Here is a 22443-nt window from a genome sequence, read left to right as displayed (position 1 = left end):
TCTTTTCTTATTTATTCCCACCCAAATTAAACGGGTACTGCGCGCTGATTGGCTACTGCTTCTCCATGCAACATATCCGCCTCTAAAGTCTCTTACTGGCCAACTCAAGTATGAGCTTTATTCTAAAAGACAAGAGTGCTAAAGTGTGATTGCGAAAACAGCAGCAAGAAGAAGAAATAAACGAGAAACTACTCTGCAAACCCAAGGCTGTATTCTGTAAACAATTTATTATTAACAGATCCACAAAAGCTCAAGCTCCCAGAATGACATGTAAGACCGGTTCATCTGTTGACGTCCTCTGTTGATTAGAGCAAGCCTTCAAATACTGTGTTCTCTACGGTGCTCTAGCGACCTCTTGTGGATACGACCTAGAAAAGTAAAGAAAACCCAAAAACAAACAGTGCGGGGCTCGATCCCATTGTACAATGAGTACCGACTCGAGGCATATCCAGATGATTTTCTATTTATGATCAGTTCATTCTAACCAAAATGAGCGTGAGAGACAAAATCATTGCAAATGTAAGATTTTGATTTTTTTTCTCGGGAAAAGATTTTTCCTGTGTCAGCCACCATGCAGCAGAACCAAAATTGTGAGATTATTCACACGTTTAGAACAAATAAATCCAGAATATTAGTTTTGTCCTTTCTGTTAATGTAGCAGTGGTGCTCCAATGTGCACAATGATAAATAAAATGACAAAAAATTCATCCATTTCTTTTCTAAGGATTGTTTGTTTTGCTTAAGAACCTGTGAAGATATACCTAAATTGATCATCTTTCCACAGTTAGATTTTCCTTGACCAATGTCAGTATGTAATAGAAGGTTTGTTTTTCCTCTTTAAAAAAAATCCAACTCATCCCAGGAAGAACGTGTTGGTTGGCTGCAGCGTTCTCTCCCCACCCCAGGCCTCTCAGGAATAACTTGACGTTTTGCTACCAACATCATCCTCCTGTGTTCCCATATTCTAAATGATGAGAAAGAAAAAAAGGTTAGCTGAAAGATTACTTTTTAAAAGAATATAAAGCATCTAAGAAACAATCATTTAAGGTAACATGGTAACTACATGATTTTTGGTGAAAATCCACAAAATTATTTTCTCTGCTACTAAAACCAGTTAGCTCCTGCACCTGCAAGACCAGTAAATTTATCATGCTGTCCCACTATAACCAGCCCTTTTATCCCCTCTGTTGCACTATAACTTGTCAATTTATCCCCTCTGTCCCAGTATAACATTCCATTTATACCTTCTGTCAAACCAGTACTTATATATAAATAGTATATATGGACAATCAACCGCAGAGATTGACAATAATAATCAAAACATAGAAGTAAATCTTTTAAGTAAATTTCTGATTCTCATTTAACATTGAAAGCACAATACTTGACTAAAAAATAACAGTCAAGGAGCATACAATGCAACCAAAATGTATTCTGTTTCCCCAACGTAAACTGTCTAAATTTATTTTATCCTGTTGAATATTTCCTCACCTTTTGCACAAATTGGGGGTTTACTGTGATCTCTTGATCCATAGACTTTAGTTTCTCATCCAGCTCTATACATTTTAACATCTGCACCAAACAGACAGGAAAGAGAATGTTAAGATTGGTCTGGAATTTATTATATGCCTTCATGTGACTTCTATTTTCACCTCTTGATCAATTTTGTGAAGCATAGCTGGGTTGTTGTATTTCTCAGGGTTGTCATGGAAGCAGACCATGCCATCCTTCTGGTTAATGCTAGCATAGATCTCACCATCTTCGATCTACAGGGTAAAAAAAGAGAGTGTGACAGGCGAAAAAAAATCAGAGCATCCCAAGAACAATTGATAAAAGATGCGTTCAATACACAATTAGAACACTGTGTTTTATGATCTTCAAGTCCAGAGATAAAAACAAACAAACATATATTGTGTTTTTCTGAACCGACTTACCATGTGCAACACATATTTCTCTGCTTCCTGTGGGCCTGACAGCTGCACTCGGCTTGCCATGTCTTGCAAAGACAGTGTCAGGAAGGTCTGCAGGAAACAGAAAACAGATCTGTCTAAAAGATGTGCTGCAACCGTGAGCCTAAGCACATGTACCATTGAGTTAATTTGTCTTACAATAAACTCACAAAAACTATGAACAGCCATCTACCTTTGTTAACCTCTGGATGTTCTTCTTGTACAGGGAGGAGAGGCACTGTTTGACCAGGCCTGTGTTGTTGTCTCGTGTGAACGTCTCACTGTGTTTATTCACCAAGTTGCGCAGCTCTGCCGGGTTGTTGGTGGTGTAAACCTGAGCCAACTCATGGTACGCATTGCTCAGGGGCTGTGGATAGCAAAAAGACAAAGCAGGCAAGAATAGAAAACAGGTTAGTCACTGCAAAGCTCTCTATGAAATTATGACATTCATACATGGTGGTTTTTTTCCTTACCTTGACGAACCTCCCCACTATTTGGGAGGTGTATTTAGGCAGTGGCTGCACTTTTCCGTGGAGGATGAGTGATACCAGGATGTATTTCTTATAAGCTTCCAACATGATGTGGCTCACTGCCATGGCCGGAGTGGTTATTGCCTGACAGGCGAGAAGAAGAAATGTCTAATACATACCTTAGAAAAACAAGAATTCATTATATTAAATGACATACATTCAACTGTTCATAAAACAGAATACCTGTTCATAAAAATACAGTGCTCTTTCAAAGTTTTTGAGGCCGGTGTAGATCATGCCACCATAGTAGTAGTAACATAAAAAGTGCTTTGCGTCGTAAGCTCCGTTCTCCTTGCAAATATCCATCATGTCCAACTCCAAAAAGGGCAGAGCAGGTTTGAAACACTTTGCTAACAAGCACAGCTGCAAGGAAAAGACGGGATTATTTATAACACGGAAACTTTAACAAGCTTACAATAAGTAGGAGAAAATAAGAGAGATGAGATGACATGGATGTTGTCTGCAAAATTCTGCAACGTTTAATCAAAACCAAAAATAAAGACGTAAGCACAGTAGTGACTCACCTGACACAGGTCTGCATGAACTGAGGTAAGTTGGTTTGTGTTCATCTGCATTTTGTCTATTGCCTGTTTTAGAATGACAACTCCCCTCAAAGGCTGAAAAAGGGAGAAAACAACATAAAACATGGTTACTCAACTGCAGCACTGAAGCTCATGATGGACGTGGCCCAGGACTTTAAAATATTTAGATCAAAGAAAAAAGGGAAGACATACTAGATCCGGATGAAAGTCAGTCATAAATAATTGTGACTCATCCTTGGACAGGGTTGGAAAAGAGGATTAAAGTGTACTGATGTGGCAGAGGGTGGATAGCACATTAAAAGTTACACCCACACAGGTCACACTCTCATTCTGATGGGAATCCAACAACAATGTCTTATATTTTGTAAAGCTGTAACTAATAACTTGCAGATACTTTTTTAATAGCTCCATTTTGAACCAAGTGTCCTCAGTCAAATGCAAATGCTAATGAATTTAAACTGTTGCGCTAACAAAAATGGCATTAGCAACAGAGGACTTTCATCCCCAATTTCCACTGAACGTGTTTAGCTGTGCCACCAATCTGGAGCGACTGACTGTGCACGTCCTCGCCCACTGAAAGCATTTCTGATGTGCTGATGAGCAAAATCATAATTGAGACTGCTGCCGCGAAATCATGCAATGAAAACATGTTAAAAAGTACCTGAAATGATAATTAACTTGATGGTCAAACTAAAATTCAATCCAAAATCCCCAACAATTTCCCACCATGTCTCTTTGTTTCTTTTTGTGTCGTTGTAGAGGATTTGTGATGTCATAGAAAATATTTCTACATTAATTATCACTTCCTCCTTGTCCATTTTTGTTTAAGGAACTGTGATGCGACTTGTTTAAGGAACTGTGATGCGACTTGTTTAAGGAACTGTGATGCGATTATTAAAACAAGAGTTTACAGCCCGCAGTCCATATCCTAGATTGTGTATAGTTTTAAAATGTATCAGATGAATGTGAATGTTTATGCTTTGGCACTCACTATGGAAATGCAGCTATTATATATCTGCTACACAGTGTGTGGCGCAGACACTTTCAGTGGAAATTGGGGGTAAGTGAAATGGGTAGGCCACACAATTATTGTTATAATCAGTATTCCATTATTAAAATGATCCCACAGCAAATTACAGTTTTGCAAAGTCGAAACCAACGATCGTACCTGTTTCCGCTCTACAAGGGCATTTGTTAACTGATGACAAAGACCAGCGACTGTAAGAGTAAACGCAAAGACAGAAAATTATTATTTTGATAAGGAAAATATGATCCTTGAACTGCAAACATCTACATCGGAAATTCATTATGGCCAGAGCCACCTGTATTCTAATCTATTCAGTGGATAGATGAATGTGATGTTTAGCCAGAAATATTTTACAAATGAAAACAAACTCATTACATGTGGTTTAAGAATGAGTCAAAAACAAAAAAAAGAAGTCTGGATGTGTATCAAAAATCAACAGCTAAAAACACATTTATCACAAAACAGAAGAGGGTTCAAACAACGTTGTGAAGCAACAACAACTGAAGATTTGGTTAGCGTAAACTTACAAGTGTCTGTTGCATATCTAATGTGCTCCCCATTACATGTACTGATGAAGAGTTGGACTTGGGAAAAGAGAGTCTCAAAGTCAGGGATGTTTGGCATGGAGAACTTCACAAACCTAGAGGAAAAAATGTAACAGGATAGCAAATATCTGAAGATCCTGATGCAAGACTTAAATCTCAAACACAGGATGTCTCTAGCTGGATAAAATATAAAACTCAAGGCTTAAGAGCAAATAGTTTAAAATTGAACTTAGAGGATCTCTTTCTTTCCAAAGAATCTGCATCTGTCACTCTGTACCCACTTAGGGGTAATTACATTATAAAAACAGTTTTCTTAAATATACAGCATCACAAGAGGTCTTACTTTTCCTTCAAGTCAAAAGCCAGGCTTTAAAAAAGTTTAAATGGAAAAAATGAACCATGCAATGCAGCAGCTTAAATAGGGATTTAGGACAAGTTAAACTGATCATAAGCACAATGTTACTTACAGCACAGCTAGGACACCCAGGGAGTGCTCCTGGATGTCCAGGGCCCCTAGCACCGTATCCAGGTGGGACAGATTTTTGGCTAACAGCTCCCCACTCTTGTTGATTAATTCACACAGTTGAGTCATCTGGCCTGTGAAGGTCAATGAGGCAGGAAATTTGTGAGAAACTAAACTTATTAGCCTCACTTATTCAGCCAAATAAATGTCTCATATCGAGGTGTAACTAAATGCAATACTACATTGACATATGTAATTAATATGGTTTAATAAGCATCATTTTAATTAATATTGAAAAGTGTAACTGAACATCTTAAACTCTGAATTCTGCTCTAAAGATCTCTACACTACTGTATAAGTTGAGGAAGACTTAAGTTGCTAAAATATTCGAAAGGAGTAGTGCTTCATACTTTCATGCAGGTGTATTTAGGCTGATTTGGACGTTACAAATGTAGATGACATACTAATTCCAAACTGACAACTGTGCTATTGCTGGGTTATGTATGAGAAATCGGACGGTCAAATGTCCTGTCAAGGCCTTACAATGAGGTAACGAAAGTGGGATTGACAGCCGACTTCGATCAATAATAACAGCCAAATACATTCGACAGCCAATCGGGTGGGGTGGGGTGGGACTTCCGGTAGGCAATCCCCAGAAAATATTTTCCAGTTTAAAACAATAAATAAGATTTATAAATGACCTCGGTGAAGTTATCCAACTAGCAGTAACTACTGATGTCCCTGACGCATCTCATGGAGATCCTTTACAGAACCCTCGCAGCCAGGGTTATTTAAGCAGATTGATTACATGGTAAAGCAAAAAGAGGGCTCTGGCCAGTTTGGCTTGACTTGCTATCGGCAAGGCACTAGATAGCATATGCTAGCTGTCCAGCTAATACTACCTCGCGAATGAGTTTAGGAGCCCTACCTTGCGCGGATAGCTGCCGCACATTGTTCACAAACTGCTCCAAGGCTGAAGCCATTATTTCCTGGGTCCAATGTGGGGGTAATTTGCACTGTTTTTCATTCAAACGTCAGAAACAACTCCGTCCGGGCTGAGACAGGGGGCCACAGAGCCGCCACTGATATGAAGTTATCGCGAGATCAATAAAAAAAAAAAAATGGGAACGAGAATCCAACGTCAGGTTCTTTAAAAGCCAGCCACACAATGTTCCTTTTTTTTGGGGTCATATTACTCCATTAAAAATGAATAACTTAATATTAAATTACATTCTGTTCACAGTATTTAATATATTTACATTTTTATTCAAAACACTGCTGTCTGAAAAAAATCACAGGAAATGACGAAAGTTACAAGGTTTTCGACAAAGATGCTCGTCTGAAATGTAAGAACGTATCTCCAACTACGTTTTAACCACCCAAGGTGAATGCTAAAGAGCAAGTATCCTATAATATTATTAATTTAAAAAAAAATAGTGGTTCGGTTTTTCTAATGAATTATTTTCATGAAATTTTCATGACAGCTAAGAAATTAATTAAACGGTCATAAACAGAAGTTAATCCCGTATATATATTCTATACGGTTACACTTAACTCTTTTTAGCATAGATTGACAGAATGCTCTAAACAATTTTAAACAACAAACGAAAAAATAATAATTTTGTTTGAGTTTATAAGGCGCTATTTGGAAATAGGTAAAAGGTGAAATCATAAAAATCAATATTAGAAATATTTTTAATGTAAAATAAAACAAACAACTAGTAGGGGTTGGATGCGGATGTAACGGGATTAGAACAACCACAATAACTAGTCATATAATTCATTCTGTATTGTTTATTATTTTATCCAGCAAATTTTCGGAGTAGTGTTCGGTTGAAGAGTGAGCCATCTTGCCCATTTACAATCTCCACTGTCGGCTGCAGGTTTTGCAGCCGTGCCCACTAGTGTAGCAGTGCAATCCGATAACAACGTGTACTACTTGTGTTATTTACATTCATAACCTCGATAAATGTGTTGGGTCGACGGTGTGGCAGATACATCATTCTGGCAAACGATGCACATAGCTCTTAGTACATCCTGACCGATGGCGTGTCACATTTGACCTGCACGCCCTGGCCCTGCTAACCTGAGCTAAAGTTAGCCGCTAGCTGATCTGCAGCTGTCTGAGGGACGCCCTAAATAATAAATTAAATGCTTAAATGACAATGTTGCAACACATACTAATGTCAACACAAATTATGACAATGGTTGCATATTGCACTGTTCTGCAGCATTTGGAAAACTTTTAGACTTATTTGCAGTTCAATTCATTCGTTAGAGGTGTTTAACTGTTCATTTCCCCATCGTCGGCTCCAATGTTACGGATACATTCAACACCCCTGCTCGGAAGAGTTTCGACTTTGCTCAGTGAGCCGTGTAAGAAGATTTGCGGAAACATGTCTTCCGGCTACACCTCTGGTAAGAAGCTGCGGGTTCTGGTTGACATGGACGGGGTCTTGGCGGACTTCGAGGGGGGTTTTCTGAAGAAGTACCGCAGCAGGTACCCGACCGAGCCTTATATCAATTTAGATGACAGGAGGGGGTTCTGGGTGTCATCGCAGTACGGACGACTGAGGAGCGACCTGCGTGTAAGTGAAACTAATTAAGGAAACGTTTCATTTTGTTGTTTGCACTCCATTTCCCTACGGTTGTGGGTAAATTTAAGGAGACAAACCAGAGACAGTCCTAGAACAGTACGTGTAGCCACGCCAAGATGCCTTTTGCATTATTTTAAACCTATTTCATTAAAGTGCATTTAAACATAATAGAGAGATGCTCTTGCACATAGTTGTCAATTCAAAATACACACGAAATAATACGCAATGTATTATTATTATTAATCATATTATTATAAAAGGAAACAGTGCAATTTATGTGTAGTGCACAGCTGACTTAGCTCATCACACAGACTGATCATTACCTCAGCATAATTTAGGTAATAAAGCCTTTTGTTTTACACTAATTGCAGACCCACAGGTTCCTTAAGCAGTCATATCTGTGTAATTGAAGGGGTTTCTGAAGTTAAACTTATTTCCTCAAGGCTTTGAATAAAGTACAGGACATTAAGGTGCAAGACATTACCGGGTAGAATGCTGAGTGCACAGATGACATTGCAAATAGCCTGCATTTTACAACCACATAGCTGCTACATCACCTTTAAAAAATAGCCTGTCCAGGCAATCCCTCAGTTCCTACTTTAATAGCATTTGAGAGCACAGTCTTATTCAAGTTAGAATGCATGTGCATTATGCAGTTGTGTGATTTATTCTTAAATTCCAGGAGAAAGCCATCAGTATCTGGGAGTCAAAGGACTTCTTCATTGACCTGGACCCACTGCCAGGAGGAGTGAAGGCTGTCAAGGAGATGGCAGAGATGGAGAAGTATGTCTTGAAGAGTCACCAGTTTCCAACAAACTTTGTGTTCTAAAGACTTAATAAGATAATTTGTTTTTAAAGTCTTCAGTGCATGCTTGTTATTGGTGGTAGCAGACTAAGTTGATGTTTCAGTCACCAGTAAGTGACCGGAATATGTCTTTACACCCCCTCTGACCTTGTTTACCTGCTGTGTCCACAGCACAGATGTCTTCATCTGCACCAGCCCTATAAAGCATTACCATCACTGCCCGCACGAGAAGGTGAGCTGCTCATCTGCCAAACAACACAACCATTACTGCCTTCCTTGTCTTCTAATGGGCTCCCATCTGCTGCGCGTGTGTGTCCAGTATGCCTGGGTTGAGAAGCACTTGGGGCATGAGTTTCTGGAGCAGGTCATCCTGACCAGAGACAAAACATTAATAACCGGAGACATCCTCATCGACGACAAGCCTGACATTCTGGGTAAGGAGCTTATATCAGCCTTCGTCAAACCCTGAACATTAATTAATGAGGCATAGATGGGTGACCTTTCATTTGTTTGTCGATGCGAATAGCTGTTCAAAAAAGGTTTTTAGATTTTCCGTTCCCTAGAGTGGATCATAGCTAATAGCATGTCTTTTATGCTTTTGTAGAGCCAATGATAAACATTTTATTTTTAATTTTTGTGACAAAATTTGCATTAGTATTCAGTCTTGTACCCAGTAGCCTTGCTATCTTTGCAAACTGTTAAACAGGCACCTGCGCTAATTCTACGATCCTGTTGACAGCTTATGAACTGTCGCAAAGAGCAAAATGAATGCAAATTTTAACTGTTTTCTTCTTTACGTGACATAAACACTGAGGGTAACGTAAACATTTGGTGGGATCAGCTTCCACACAGTTGGAAATACTGTAGATGTGTTGTTAGAAAGAGGGAAAAGAAGCTTGTAGGAATAAAAATTGCATGAAACAAAATGTTTATATTGCTAAAGAGGATTCGGCTTTTAGCAGTCTTCCTGGTGCATAAATGAATGGAATGGATGAAGTGGAAAAGGTTAAATCGAATGACATAATGCTGTTTGTGTGCTGTGATGTGGGTATAATTAGGTTTAATTTATGTTGCATTTGCACCTTTTAGCACACCTGCCAGTGTGTACCGTGTTATTCTGCAGATTAGGGATCGATAGATATGGATTTTTCATGGTTGACACAGATTATTCACAGTAAATAAAACCCATAACTGATATTTTAGAACAGATATCTTTTATCGTTTTTGTCAAATGTCATAACTGTCATAATGTCAAACTTTAAAACTCCACGACCATGTTTATTATCACAGAATCCTAACCCCTTTTAACTGTATATTTATCTTTGTTTCTTCATAAGTCAAAAATTTGCTCTGGGAAAGCTTTTTATTTCTTATGTATTTTACTTAGGATTGGTCTCATTCAGTATTCTCTTTACATTTTGTAAATTATTATTGACTATGGTATATAAAGAATCTGACTAATCTAGTTTGCATTAATGTTCAAGGGTCTTTAAAATTTAAGCGAGTCTCATCTCTCAAAAGTAGGTGGTGAAATAAAAAAACAGTCAATGATAATCGGCAAAGAGCCGCATAGTGGCGATATTCGGATCCCTATTGCAGATGCGCAGGTGTCTGAGGCAACAGTTTGTATGTTCTCTGCACTCACGTGTCATTCAGATTGTGGCTGATGTCACATTTCTGTCCTGATCAGGTGTTGAGGCCAAGCCGACCTGGGAGCACATCCTGTTCACTGCCTGCCACAATAAGCATCTGACTGTCAACCCCTCCCAGAGGCGACTTAACTCCTGGTCAGATGACTGGAGGGCAATACTGAACAGCAAACGGCAGTGATGAGGACCCCTCCCCTTCACCAGTATTCCCGTTAATTTAAATCCCTCGATTGCCAGTGTTCCCAAATCAATGGCAGAATTCAAAAAGGATCACTGCAGGAACAAATCTATTCTAGTGCAATACTGGTAAGGTTTTTAATTTATTTTTACATTTGACCACAAGAGGGCACCAACGTAATAAGTAGTGGGTTACAGCCAGCGAAACTTCAGACCTCAGAACAGTTCTGCTGGAGAGAAAAAGCATTTCAAACTGAGCTTGTGATAAATCTAAATGGGCAGATATAGCTCTGCCTTTGTCTGTGTTGTTTTATTTTGTGGGTTACTGTTTACATATAATTATTCACCTCAAAAAAACACAAAAGCAGCACACTCATTCACTAAGATTAAAAATCTTCCACAAATTGGCCACTATAAGAAAATACATACAATTTTACTCAAATTTGTAGTTACATATGCATGGTGTTCATAGCACTTTTAAATTTAGATAGTCTTTTTTTAAGAGTATATTTTCAAAAAAGGAACACATGCTACGACTGAGTAAAATAATTCTGCATGTAATATGTAATGTATGTAATATCTCTAAATCTCTGAAAGTTTATCTCTAAAAAATGAGCGAGAGAGCATCATCTCAAAATGTCACAAATCAAACTACAAAACAAAAATAACACAATTAATTTTTTATGTCTCCATACTGAAATGCAATATGTGTATTTTTTTAAGATGTGCTTGTGATGTTTATGCACATATTCATACAGAGCCTCTTCATGTTTCATTTTCAGTCACCCAAGTGACAAAACTGTAATGAGCTGTAAAAAGCTAACATCCATTTATTTATCAATCATTTGTCAGGTTCTTTTTTTTTTATCTCTGGTGCTAATGCTCCTCTGGATGTGCATTTAAAGCCATTTTGTCTGTTTTGTGCCTGTTGCTTTAAGTTCAGATGCTGTTTACTTTCACTCTCTTGCCTTCAACAGAAAAAGAATAACAGGATGCCAAATAACCTTCAGATGGTCTCTTTTTTCTCTGTTTACTAAAAAGCAAATGTAATTTCCTCTGGACAATCTTCTGTTCACATGAACGTCACACAACTTCCTGGCCACTAGGGATGTTTGGCTAAAATAGGAATTTCTTTGAATTTGTTATTGCACTGCTTTTTCACAGCTTCTAATACTGAGTATCAGTCTAGTCTCCAGTTTGAAGGACTTCTAATATCAGACATTATCATCATAAATCTGAAAATCTATTACACGAGCCTCTATTGAGCCCATTCAGTGGCAAAAAACAGTCCTTTCTGAGAATGAAAATTGATCGAACTTCCTTTCCCTCACAGCAGAATATCTGAATCTTTAAGGCAAGTTCGACATGATTATCACATTTATGCACAGAGCTGTGCAGACTGGTTCAATGTGAAACTGCAGCGATAAACTTAAAGGTTGCATGTGCACTTATTTTAATGACTGTTAAAAAGATGTTGGAGTTAAAAAGAACCACAGAAATAGGAGTGGAGGAAAGACAATGGTTCCACTGACACCTGTACTGTAACATGCACGTCTGTGGCATCAATCATAGTATCTGCTCATTGTTTTTTTTTAACACCCACTATGTTTATTATTTGAAAAGAAGAGTTTAAATAAAGTATTTAAATGAATCCTGTGTTATGATGGCTTAAAAATTTTATCCTCTATCCAGTTTCCTGACACAACTCTGTTGTTGGTGTGCACGGTGTTGTTTTGGCCTTCAGCAGTTGTTCTCTGCACAGGTAAATGTCCTAACCCTGTAGCTGTTCTCCTACTATTCCACTGTCCTCCCACAGTCCTACAACTATCACGTTAGATTTATTGGAGACCCTGAATCTGTGAAGGTCTGCTGACCTGTCCAGGTTGCCCTTCCTTGTTGATGACAATGCTCATCACTATTCCTCCTAAATATAATTAGATTCTCCAGATCTTTGGAACAATTGCACCAACTTGTCTTTTTCTCTGAAATATAGGAAGTTATGATCTCTTCCTGAAGGATTTTCCAGGAACCTCTGACACAGCTGATAAGGGAGATTTTATGCAAAGTTTCTTAATTCTGCACACTTTTGCTTCTCCGGGGAATGACTCAACCATCAGCCCCCACCACTTGAATTTAAACCATCGAATAAAGTATGCTTTTCCTTCTTAGCAACTTAGATTTTATTGTCTAGATGAGATTGACATAAATGAGTTTCTTTTATGAAGGGTGAGAGTCGCAGCTGTAGTCGTAGTAGAACCTTACACTGAATCTTAATTTTGGGGAAAAAAAACACCTAATAATTGTATAACTTGTACACACACGTGTGTGTGTGTGTGTGTGTGTATATAAAAATACAAATAACCAGACACCCACACAGTGAGTCACTTTCACCCATAATACCAGCTCGGGGAAAAAAACACATCATCTATGCTTGCTGTCTCACTCGCTGTCCCAAATCATTTCTGTGTTTGTCTCGTCTGACCCTTATTTAGAGTTGACATTTATTTTTATACTAACATCTTATAAGGCTTTCAAGTTACAGTCCCCACATTTGCTCTTGTGTTGACAGACATCTGGATCTGATTAGAGGGAAAAAAATGTGACTTTGTTTGTGTAAGGGCTGACCAACTGAAAGATTTTATTGGATGAGCTGCTTGATTTTCTAAATCCCCTGTTTGACCTTTGACTGGGTCCGTAAATACTAACACACTTCTGTTTTATTTTGGATGAAGAGTTTTCTATGTGGCCTGAAAATGAGGATGGCATCCCTCTTCTTTACATTAGTATTTGGGGATCAATAGACACACTAATTTACTTTAGTTTAAATGAACCTCACAGGCAGCCACAGCAAAGTACTGCAGGCAAAGCCTGATGGAGTAGGCAGGAATTCCAGAGTCAACAACCAACTTATTGTTTACCCAGAAGGATGTGGTTCACTTTAGACCACTTTTTAAGATTACTCTATAGAGCAGAGTTAATCACAACATCCAGATGATTTGGACAATCCGGATTTTATATTTTGGAAACCTAAGGGAAAGATGTAAAGCTTTAGTTACCATACTGACTCCCTATTTTAGTCCTGATCTTTGTCATAATATGCTGCTCACATAGCATTTTCATACAAAAAGTATGTTATGCAATAGCAGACGTATTAAAATATGTGAATAACATGAAATAAATGTAAAAAGTTAAAAAAAACTAAAACTAGACAATTAAAATCACTTCTGTGGTTTGTTATCGGGTTCTGTGAAAAGATTTGCTTGTTCTGTTGATGCACTTGGGGCAAATGCTTCTAGTTCAGCAGCATCGCAGGGAAGCAAAGATAGTTTGTTACAGGCTTCCAGGGAAGGATGAGCCATGTGACCTCTGGGACTACAGCACGCACTTCTTTTTCACAGACTCCTTCTGCTCATAACAAGAATCCTAGCAGAGTTCCTTTGAACAGGGTTTGTTTTTGCGGTGAAGTTATACGAGATGTCCCTGGGACACCAGAGGCCTGATGGTTAAATCGAGACAATATTTAGACAAGACTGACTGCGTACATGTCATATGAAATCATTTGGGACTTGTGTGTTCTGGGGAAGCATTGACCAGTTCGTTTATGCCTGCACCAATCCTCTAAAAAAAAACACATTGTGAACCGGAACAACACAAACACGCGTCTAGAAGGGGAAAAGGGAGCCTATAGAAAGCACGTCCAAGCACATGAAATGCAGAACAGGTGGAGGTCTCCCTGTTTGCCTCGGTGCTTAAGTTCCTTACATCACCGAGCGTCACGACCATCCCTGTGTTTAACTATTGCATTTACTGCCTGTTTGGGCTACTCTTCTGTTTGTTTGTCTGATTGCTTTACAGCACAGCAGGAAAGAAATGCCTGCTGTCTACCCAATGATATGCCAGCAGATGGAAATCCTGATAATTTATTAAATTGATCAATCTTGAGGCAGTGATAAAGTGTATTTTAAACTCAAATTACTTCCATTTGCATTGCCCGTAAATCAGCCAGTAAAGTCAGTTGACAACAAACTCAGAGGGGGCAAATGGTCTGTAGGAGGAGATATGTTGTTTCCCTGAGCAATTGATGGTAAAATAAAGGGGGTTATGTTTGACATTGCTTTATAAAACCCCCAAACTGGGACAAGTACCAGGGTTGAGACAGAATCATTTAGTCCATTATATCTCCAGCCACTTCCTGCTGTGCACCAGCATGCTGCCGCAGCCATTAACTCTGTGTACTTTGGCGCTGTAAATTACATCATCAGAACATATTTGCAATTATAGCACAACAGCACAGCTACAGAGGGTTTTATTTTTATTTTTTTAAATTAATCTTAGGTTCACCTTGTCATTTTTCCTCTCTACCTTTCATGTCGGAGGCAACTGTCCGTCCACCCATGCCTGAAAGGAGCAGGACGCCGTGTACTGCTGAACAGGCATTATTGGTGGGAGTCAAACACTGATACATGCAAACACTTGCAGTGACAGTACAGCAGCACTGATAAACACCAATAAAGTTTTATTGTGTCTAGCATAGTAGCAATAGTTCTGCTTTTTTTTAATCCTCCCGCTTATTTTTTTAAAACCTTTGTTCAAAGTGAAATTACATCAGTTTGTATGTGTTCTGGTAATTGCCACATACCGAGTAACAATACACATTTTACACAGCAAAGTGGGGACATTTTTGGGGAGTACATTTTGGCCAATTCTCACAATATCAAAGGACTCTTTGAGGGTTAAGATGTGATTTTAAGGTTGAAGTTAGAATTTCAGTTTCAGTAGGGTTCAGTTTGGAGGGGCTAGGTGTGAATAATACTGATAAAACAACTTTTTCTCCATGGCTAATAATAAGAGTGAAAGACATGGAGGCTTCACTGAAACCATTAGAATAATATGACTGAATTAATTCTACTATTCTGAGAAAGACTATTTCATTACCAATAAGTCATTAAATGCAAAACTGATGGTACTTTCTTTTTTCCAGACAAGTGGTATTTTTTTGGAAATTCCTTGCACATGCAAATTACTTTTAGATAATGTACTGGTACAATGAAATAAAGTCACCGGAAACAAGTGAAATGATCTGAGGAAACAAAGAATTTTTCTGTCAAGGTTTTAATCATGTTTTATGCTTTGTGTCTGCATCCATTCTTTGATAGAAAGTTAGTTCTATCAAACATGACACACATTTACCAAATGTGTGCATGTATGGTTCCCATGACATCCTCAACTATTTAGCACTGAATGCATCACAGTTATGGGCTGTTTTCAAGAATAGCTTGCAGGCTGCTGACTGGAAAAATGCTGAGCGGCTTCCACAGGAAATCTATTTGAGATATTTTGCAGATGTGCTTTCAGTTTAGGAAAGACATCATGTGGGCAAATACTAATCAGATGGGGTGGAAACTTGTTTGCATCTTAGATGTATTTTTTTTTTCGAAGTGCATTTGGCATAATGGGTTTTCCACATTGGATTCGTTGGGCAGAGGGCTGTTCTGGCACATAGCTGGCTATTTATAGGTTCTAAGGAGAACATGAAGTGAGTTTTGAGATGTTTGTGAACCTCTATTGGTTCAACCAACTCTGTAATCCAGTCACTCATCAGGGCCGAAAGATTGATGAAGCATTTACTTAGAAGATTCAGCTATTATAAATATAAGAGATGCAACTGCAAGGGAATCAAAATAAATGGACCAACGTGGAGACCATTCAGGAGCACCCCTCATCACTGATTTACGAAGTATGGTGCTAAAACCAAACGCGGCTGGCTATCATCACTTATGGTCTGAGAGATGACGGGACATTTTGAGTATGAAGATTTTACCTCAGTCGTACATTAGTAAAATACTATTTTAGATATATATTGCCCTATGTTGAACAGTTCAACAGGCCAGCTGGCAGCTGAAGGCTTCAACTAATTATTTTATTTGATAACGTTCAACCTCTTGCATATTTATTTAAACGTATCTGTATTTCTATAAAAGGGGTGTCCAAAGACAAACTGGTATTAGAGGCAGGGGTGCATCTGCATCTTTTTTCATCCAGTAAAATAAATTTCTGTTATTAAAATTTGCTGGAAGAGTCCAACTTTCAGTGGAATCACTACTACCATTACAATGATATTGTCCTTACAAAGTTGTTGTCACACACAAGTTTATTTGATGGTGCATCTCAGAGCATCGCTTGCAATAAACTTATTGCCAAAATCATCTGTAGAGGGCTTAACACAATACAATAAGAGTTACATTCACCATTCATCTGAAGGTCTCCAAAGAATGCAAATGGATCAATAAAGCAGTCAGTCAAGAAGCAATATGGTCACAAGAGCTGAGGAACTAGATGAAGCCAATGATGCAATGCACATTTAAAGCTACATGTGCGTATGTGACGATAACACACGTTGACTCACAGCATTCCATTATGGTGTGCGGTTTCACACCTTGTTTTTCAAAGGCAAGAGACGGGAGGGTTCATTTTGTTTCTTGATTAATCTCCTAAATTGTGAATATGGATGCATGGACATGCTTTTTGGATTTAGAACAGCGATGGGGAGCCTGCAGAGAGAGCTGCTCCCACCAAGGAAACTGGGATCCAATGCTGAAACCAGCAGTCTACCTGGTAGGACAGAAAAAACCTCTTGATTGGGCCCTCATGGGACTGTGTTTCCTGTCTTTGATTTAGAGGGCTATTGTTGGCATTGAATTCACAGATGTCCAGTGGATTATATTCTCAGTAGGCAGACTGTGAGACCAAGAGAGGTGTCACTAAATATGCACAGAGGAATCACGGTATCTAAAATAGATTAGTTACCGTAAGCTTCTCACTACTATCCCTCTCCTGATTTGTACATTTTTTATGCCAGGAATCTTCACACGCTGACGTATTTAGGTAACAGACTGAGGGTACACAGGAAAGCAGTGGGACACCATCTAACCGTGCCAAGTTTTATCAGGCCCAAGCGTGCGTCTCCTTTTTGGACAATCTGTCAGAGCGTGTCGTCATCAGGAGGATAGAAAGTCTCATATGGCTGTATATGTGAGGATAACATTCTAAAAAAAGACCAGTTCTGTTGCCTGCAGGAAAATCATTCATGGGATTTGGCATTTGATTTATTCATCTCAGCATGTTAACGTTGTGAAACCACACTGGCACCTGCATATGAATCCTAACAAAGTGTTAAAAAACCACACATTCCTCAGAGCTACAGGGATGCTATAGCATCAATTGATGCAAGTCATTAGATAACTCCAATGAATGAGGAGATGCAATTACTCAAATAAAATAAAACCTCAGGCTCACCTGACTGCTACCAGGCATACAAGCAGTAGGGGGCAGGTGGTTACATGGCCTCAAGAGTGACCTTGATAGATCAGAAAAATACAAAGCAGGAATTTTCCTGCAGATCACTGCATGTTCATGAGAGAAAAACCTGGTGAAATAGTTTGATGATCTAATCACAACAGCCAGCAATGACTACAGGAATGTATTTACTTGGAGCAGCTTCTCAAAGGGATTGATAACTCTCAATGTGCACAAACAAGAGCGTTTGAATCAATCAATCAATCAATCTTTATTTATATAGCATCTGTTACAATCAGAATTGTTTCTAGGCACTTTACAGAATCCCAGGACCTGACCCCCAGCAAGCAACAGTGGCAAGGAAAAACTCCCCTTTAACAGTAAGAAACCTTGAGCAGGACCAGGCTCACGTAGGGGGACCCTCCTGCTGATGGCTGGCTGGATAGAGAGGGAGGAGAAAGGGGAGGAATGGTAGAGGAGAAAATAGGTTGAACATAGAAATACATTATATTATTTAAAATAAGCTGAAGGTAGAGTCAGGTTGGGTGGCTCAGCAGGGTCGGAGGTCAGTAGGTCAGCATACAGCTTATGAAGGCGGCGATACCTGTAGATGATTACAGAGGAGAGGAGAGGAGAGGAGAGGAGAGGAGAGGAGAGGAGAGGAGAGGAGAGGAGAGGAGAGGAGAGGAGAGGAGAGGAGAGGAGAGGAAACCATGACCCAGTGGTGAAGACAACCAAAGTATGATAGCACGTATCAGAAACCCAGTAAATGGGCAAAGACTCTATCAGATGAACTTCTTCAGTTCAGATAAATTGAAGAAATCTTCTGGATAGAAGGCAAAACGTCTTCAAGGAGAAGAAATACAGTCCAGTTGACAAAGTAAACTACCTTGGATAACTATGACCTGGATGATTGAGAATCTACACAGACATTATTTTTATTGATAATCCCAATATACGGTATGAGTGGGAGATTTATTTGTTATTTCTATGTGTAACAGTTGACAAAGTGAGGTAGCAGAGTGACTGTGGTGTTAAGTAATGTTAAATGATTTTAAAAAAATCTTATTTTGAAAGGCATCTTTTCTGCAGATGTAACACTTCCTCACCAATGGTTAGTAGTTTGATGTTAGCTTGACAGTAAAGAAATGCTGTAAGGTGTTCACTTAACAAGAAGTTAGTGAAGAATGAATTGTGCCACATGGCTAAAGACATAAATACTTGTTTACTCCCAAGCAGGATTGTGCACTCTGTTCAGCAGTAACCTTTTTATGTGTCCAACCTATGTGCTCAATGCCAACTTGCCAAGGTTTTATCATACAAATAACAAGATATTAGTTTATTACAATTACCTCCATTGGCAAGTAGTAAGAAAACTATGAAGATAAAAGTTTCCCAGGTTTTCTTCTGTGAATTTAAAGTCAGCAAGTGTGAATGGGATCTGTGCAGCAAGCTGATGATCTGAGCAGAACAGAGTTGGGATAGAAAGAATGAAGCTAATTAAACAACTTGTTTATCAGCTGAGAAGAATGTGAACACAAAGAGAAAAGGGCCTCGTTATTAAGAGCAACCAAAAAAAAAAAGAGTCATTTGATTCATGTAATAAAAAAGTCTATGTCTGTTTAACTATTACCTAACGTCCAGATCATCATCCAAATTCAAGTTAAAGCAAAAATGCATTTGCAATAATGTTTTCTCAGTACTGTGTGTTTTTCATGTGTTTTTTTGCCAAATTGACTGAATCTGTGCCAGCAGCATGTGTTCACAGCTGCTTTTGTGAACAGACTTTCTGACTGAAATGGCAGCACTGCACTATAAGCCTCAACGCACACAGATGCAGATACACAATATCAGTGAGTGTATTTTCTGTTTCCCAACATCTATGCACATTCCTCTAGGTATGCTTGATAAAACAAAATCATCTTACATTCTTTCCATAGTGCATCTGGGTTAAACCTACACAGATACATGATAGAAAAACACACGATTCTTCAGAATTCTTTCCTGTTCTTTTCTGTTATAATTTTACTTCAGTTACAATATATTACTGCTTTGATGATTAAAGTATTATTTATAAAAGGTAACATTAAAGCACCAAATGGACTGATTTTATCTCCAGTTGAATTTACCCAATTTACCTAATATGATAAGTAATTGAAGGTATTTTAACGAATGAAACTAACTAAGCAGTTCATCTTAATACAAACATGTACAGACAACCAGAATATCCAGAGAATCCAGCTCCTTCAGAGACAGAGGAGATAATCAATGAAAACTGGGATCATGCTGCGGAGTGTTTTGAAGACATGAAGCTGAATGAGAATCTGCTCAGAGGCATCTTTGCGTATGGATTTGAGAAGCCTTCTTTCTTTCAACAGCGAGTCATCATTCCATGCATCAAAGGACATGATGTCATCGCACAATCACAGTCAGGAACTGGAAAGACAGGGACCTACATCATCTCCGTCCTGCAGAGAATTAATGTGACCATAAAAGAGACCCAGGCTATTATCCTGGCACCCACCAGAGAGCTGGCTCACCAAATTCAGAAAGTTGTGCTCAGTCTGGGGGACTACATGGGGGTCTGTTGCCATGCCTGTGTTGGAGGGACAAGCTTTTGTCAGGAGATAGATACCCTGAAGTCATTGAGTCCTCATATCATCGTGGGAACACCAGGACGTGTCTTTGACATGTTAATGTGCAGGGTCATCTTTCCCAGGGCCATACAAATGCTGGTGCTTGATGAAGCAGATTGGATGCTGGGTCAGGACAAGGACCAAATTTATAAAATCTTCCTTAAACTGCCAACTAATATCCAAGTGGTCCTAATGTCAGCAACCATGTCACCTGATGTTCTGGAGGTCACAAAATTTTTTATGCAGAATCCAAAGAAAATCCTTGTTACAAAGGAGGAACTGACCCTGGAGGGGATTCGACAGTTCTATGTTAACACTGAAAAAGAAGAGTATAAACTGGAAACCCTGTTTGACCTGTATGAGACTCTCACCATTAGCCAAGCTGTCATTTTTGTAAACACCAGCAGGAAAGCAGAGTGGCTGGCTCAGCGGCTGACATCAGAAGATTTCACAGTCTCTGTCCTGCATGGAGAGATGGAGCAGAGCGAGAGGGATGTTGTCATGAAGGAGTTTCGCTCTGGCTCCAGCCGAGTGCTGATTACCACTGATCTGATGGCCCGAGGAATCGATGTTCAGCATGTGTCAGTGGTGATCAATTACGACCTCCCCACCAACGTGGAGAACTACATCTACGGAATTGGTCGAGGTGGTCAATTTGGTAGGAAGGGAGTGACCATAACCATGGTGACAGAAGACAGCCAGCACACACTCTTAGAAATCCAAAAGTTTTACAGCATCCAAATTGAGGAGCTTCCCATAGATGTGGCTGGTATCCTTTGAAGTCTTCTTCCCACATTTCAACCTGTTTAAGAATAAACTGCGTATAATAGAAAAATCTGAAAATAAAACTCAAAAATACAGTACATATTTTGTGTAGAAAAATCTGAAAATAAAACTCAAAAATACAGTACATATTTTGTGTAGTGCAATGTTTATTGAACTTGTTTTCATGAATACCTCACATAAAAAGAATATAATGCACGAATTCCTTTGTATTGATACATCCAAATAATATCCGAATTGTAGAATGTACTTTCAATTGTTGGTTTTGTTGAGCATCGCCAATAGAAGAACTCATCACTTACTGGTGTTAAACAATTGAGCATCACCACCTGCCCAACATTGTGTTGGCCCCAATATTGCTCCTAAAAAGGCTCTTGTCACACCCTGCTCCAGCCCATGGACTCAGTTCTTTTCCACTCCCCTGCTCACACCACACCCTCTGATCACACACCTGCTCTCAGTCACTGATCACACACCTGCCCTCAGTCACTGATCACACACCTGCCCTCACTCATCAATCAGTTCACCTACCAGTATATATTCTCCAGCCTCACACTCACTCAGTCCCAGATTGTCTCTGCTATGCATGACCTTCTAGTGTTTACGACCTGCCCGTTCTACCTGTCCCCTGGTAAATTAACTCTGTCTTCTGTTTTGACCACGAGCTCAGCCAGTCTCCCTCTGGATTGTTTGCCTGATTCTGCCTGCCTCCCGGTTACTGAACTTTTGCCTGCCTCGAACAAGTCCACTGCCCCGCCCTCGAACTGTTCTTTGTTTGCCAGATTGCAGTTAATAAACCTGTTAACTGATCATCAGTTTATTGCCTGTTTTGTACTGCACTTGGGTCCATACCATACCCGTCACAGCTCTGACTCTTTAAGGTATATTCTAAACTAGAACCATAAAGGTGCTGATAAGTCAGAATTCTGAACCCACAATGCAGACCAAGACAGGAAAGGCTTTTAGAAGATAAACTACACACAGTCAAAACAGGAGTTTGAGGGGAAATCTTCAGACAGGTCGAGAGTAGGTGAGATGGAAAAAAGGAATACCAGAATCCAAATAAACACATTGGAGCTGGTACAGAATAGTGACCATTGGTGGAGAGTGAACCAAAGTTTAATAATGCAGGAGCCTGATGAGAGTGTGAGAGCAGGTGAAGATTATGGGAGAATGCTCAGGTGAGTATGACAGCCTTGCCCTGAGAATTAGAAGACCAGTGACAAATTCCAGAGCCATATGCAACTAGGAAAACCCAGAGATGAGTCGAGGGCAGAAGAGACCTGCTGTAACCTGATGAAGCCCATTGATACAGACACAGTTGGTGCAAGCTGCCACATATTCCCAGACGTCTCAATTCAAAATGGGCCACCAAAACTGTCACTTCAGCAGAGATATGGTTCAGTGAGATTTAAGGTAGCACACAAAATGGGAAGCATAAGCCCAC

At 39.3% G+C, this 22443-nt stretch overlaps 3 protein-coding genes across 5 annotated transcripts; 2 read left to right on the top strand and 1 right to left on the bottom strand.

Moving 5' to 3' along the window:
• Positions 1-208: 208 nt before the first annotated feature.
• Positions 209-6170, bottom strand: cops3 (COP9 signalosome subunit 3). 3 transcript variants are annotated; one of them, XR_008949546.1, is made up of 13 exons: positions 5982-6170; positions 5058-5187; positions 4573-4685; positions 4187-4236; positions 3001-3093; positions 2660-2839; positions 2420-2584; positions 2140-2313; positions 1932-2018; positions 1650-1763; positions 1489-1569; positions 762-964; positions 209-368 (listed from the first exon to the last, which is right to left on the bottom strand). XR_008949546.1 is itself a non-coding variant. In XM_057026121.1 (12 exons), exons 1-12 carry the CDS (start codon positions 6034-6036, stop codon positions 911-913), a joined length of 1296 nt encoding a protein of 431 aa, XP_056882101.1. In that variant the 5' UTR covers positions 6037-6170; the 3' UTR covers positions 209-910. The 3 variants fall into 3 exon arrangements, 2 of the variants coding, with proteins under 2 accessions (XP_056882101.1, XP_056882112.1); XM_057026121.1 differs by having other exon boundaries at positions 209-964; XM_057026132.1 differs by having other exon boundaries at positions 209-964; positions 2420-2560.
• A 454-nt stretch (positions 6171-6624) lies between these two features.
• Positions 6625-11932, top strand: LOC130522143 (5'(3')-deoxyribonucleotidase, mitochondrial-like). The gene is made up of 5 exons (XM_057026198.1): positions 6625-7641; positions 8333-8433; positions 8627-8687; positions 8775-8889; positions 10146-11932. Exons 1-5 carry the CDS (start codon positions 7369-7371, stop codon positions 10283-10285), a joined length of 690 nt encoding a protein of 229 aa, XP_056882178.1. The 5' UTR covers positions 6625-7368; the 3' UTR covers positions 10286-11932.
• Positions 11933-18718: 6786 nt separating this feature from the next.
• LOC130535548 (eukaryotic initiation factor 4A-I-like) lies at positions 18719-21078 on the top strand. Its single transcript, XM_057050641.1, has one exon. The coding sequence runs from the start codon at positions 19785-19787 to the stop codon at positions 20991-20993; it is 1209 nt and encodes a 402-aa protein (XP_056906621.1). The 5' UTR covers positions 18719-19784; the 3' UTR covers positions 20994-21078.
• The last annotated feature ends 1365 nt before the right edge of the window (positions 21079-22443 follow it).

The sequence above is a fragment of the Takifugu flavidus genome, chromosome 1, assembly GCF_003711565.1.
Source record: "Takifugu flavidus isolate HTHZ2018 chromosome 1, ASM371156v2, whole genome shotgun sequence".
Classification (NCBI taxonomy): domain Eukaryota; kingdom Metazoa; phylum Chordata; class Actinopteri; order Tetraodontiformes; family Tetraodontidae; genus Takifugu; species Takifugu flavidus.
Note: the sequence above shows the minus strand (reverse complement) of the source record. Positions and strands in the feature narration are given on the sequence as shown.

Bases quoted from the DNA above. Each gene is read 5' to 3' on its own strand.
- LOC130535548 (XM_057050641.1), top strand. From the start codon at position 19,785: ATGTACAGACAACCAGAATATCCAGAGAATCCAGCTCCTTCAGAGACA.
- cops3 (XM_057026121.1), bottom strand. From the start codon at position 6,036: ATGGCTTCAGCCTTGGAGCAGTTTGTGAACAATGTGCGGCAGCTATCC. The intron at 3,094-4,186 runs GTACGATCGTTG...TCCCTTTTTCAG, and splicing joins CCCTTGTAGAGCGGAAACAG to CCTTTGAGGGGAGTTGTCAT. The intron at 2,840-3,000 runs GTGAGTCACTAC...TTTTCCTTGCAG, and splicing joins TTCATGCAGACCTGTGTCAG to CTGTGCTTGTTAGCAAAGTG.
- LOC130522143 (XM_057026198.1), top strand. From the start codon at position 7,369: ATGTTACGGATACATTCAACACCCCTGCTCGGAAGAGTTTCGACTTTG. The intron at 8,434-8,626 runs GTATGTCTTGAA...CTGTGTCCACAG, and splicing joins GAGATGGCAGAGATGGAGAA to CACAGATGTCTTCATCTGCA. The intron at 8,688-8,774 runs GTGAGCTGCTCA...GTGTGTGTCCAG, and splicing joins ATCACTGCCCGCACGAGAAG to TATGCCTGGGTTGAGAAGCA.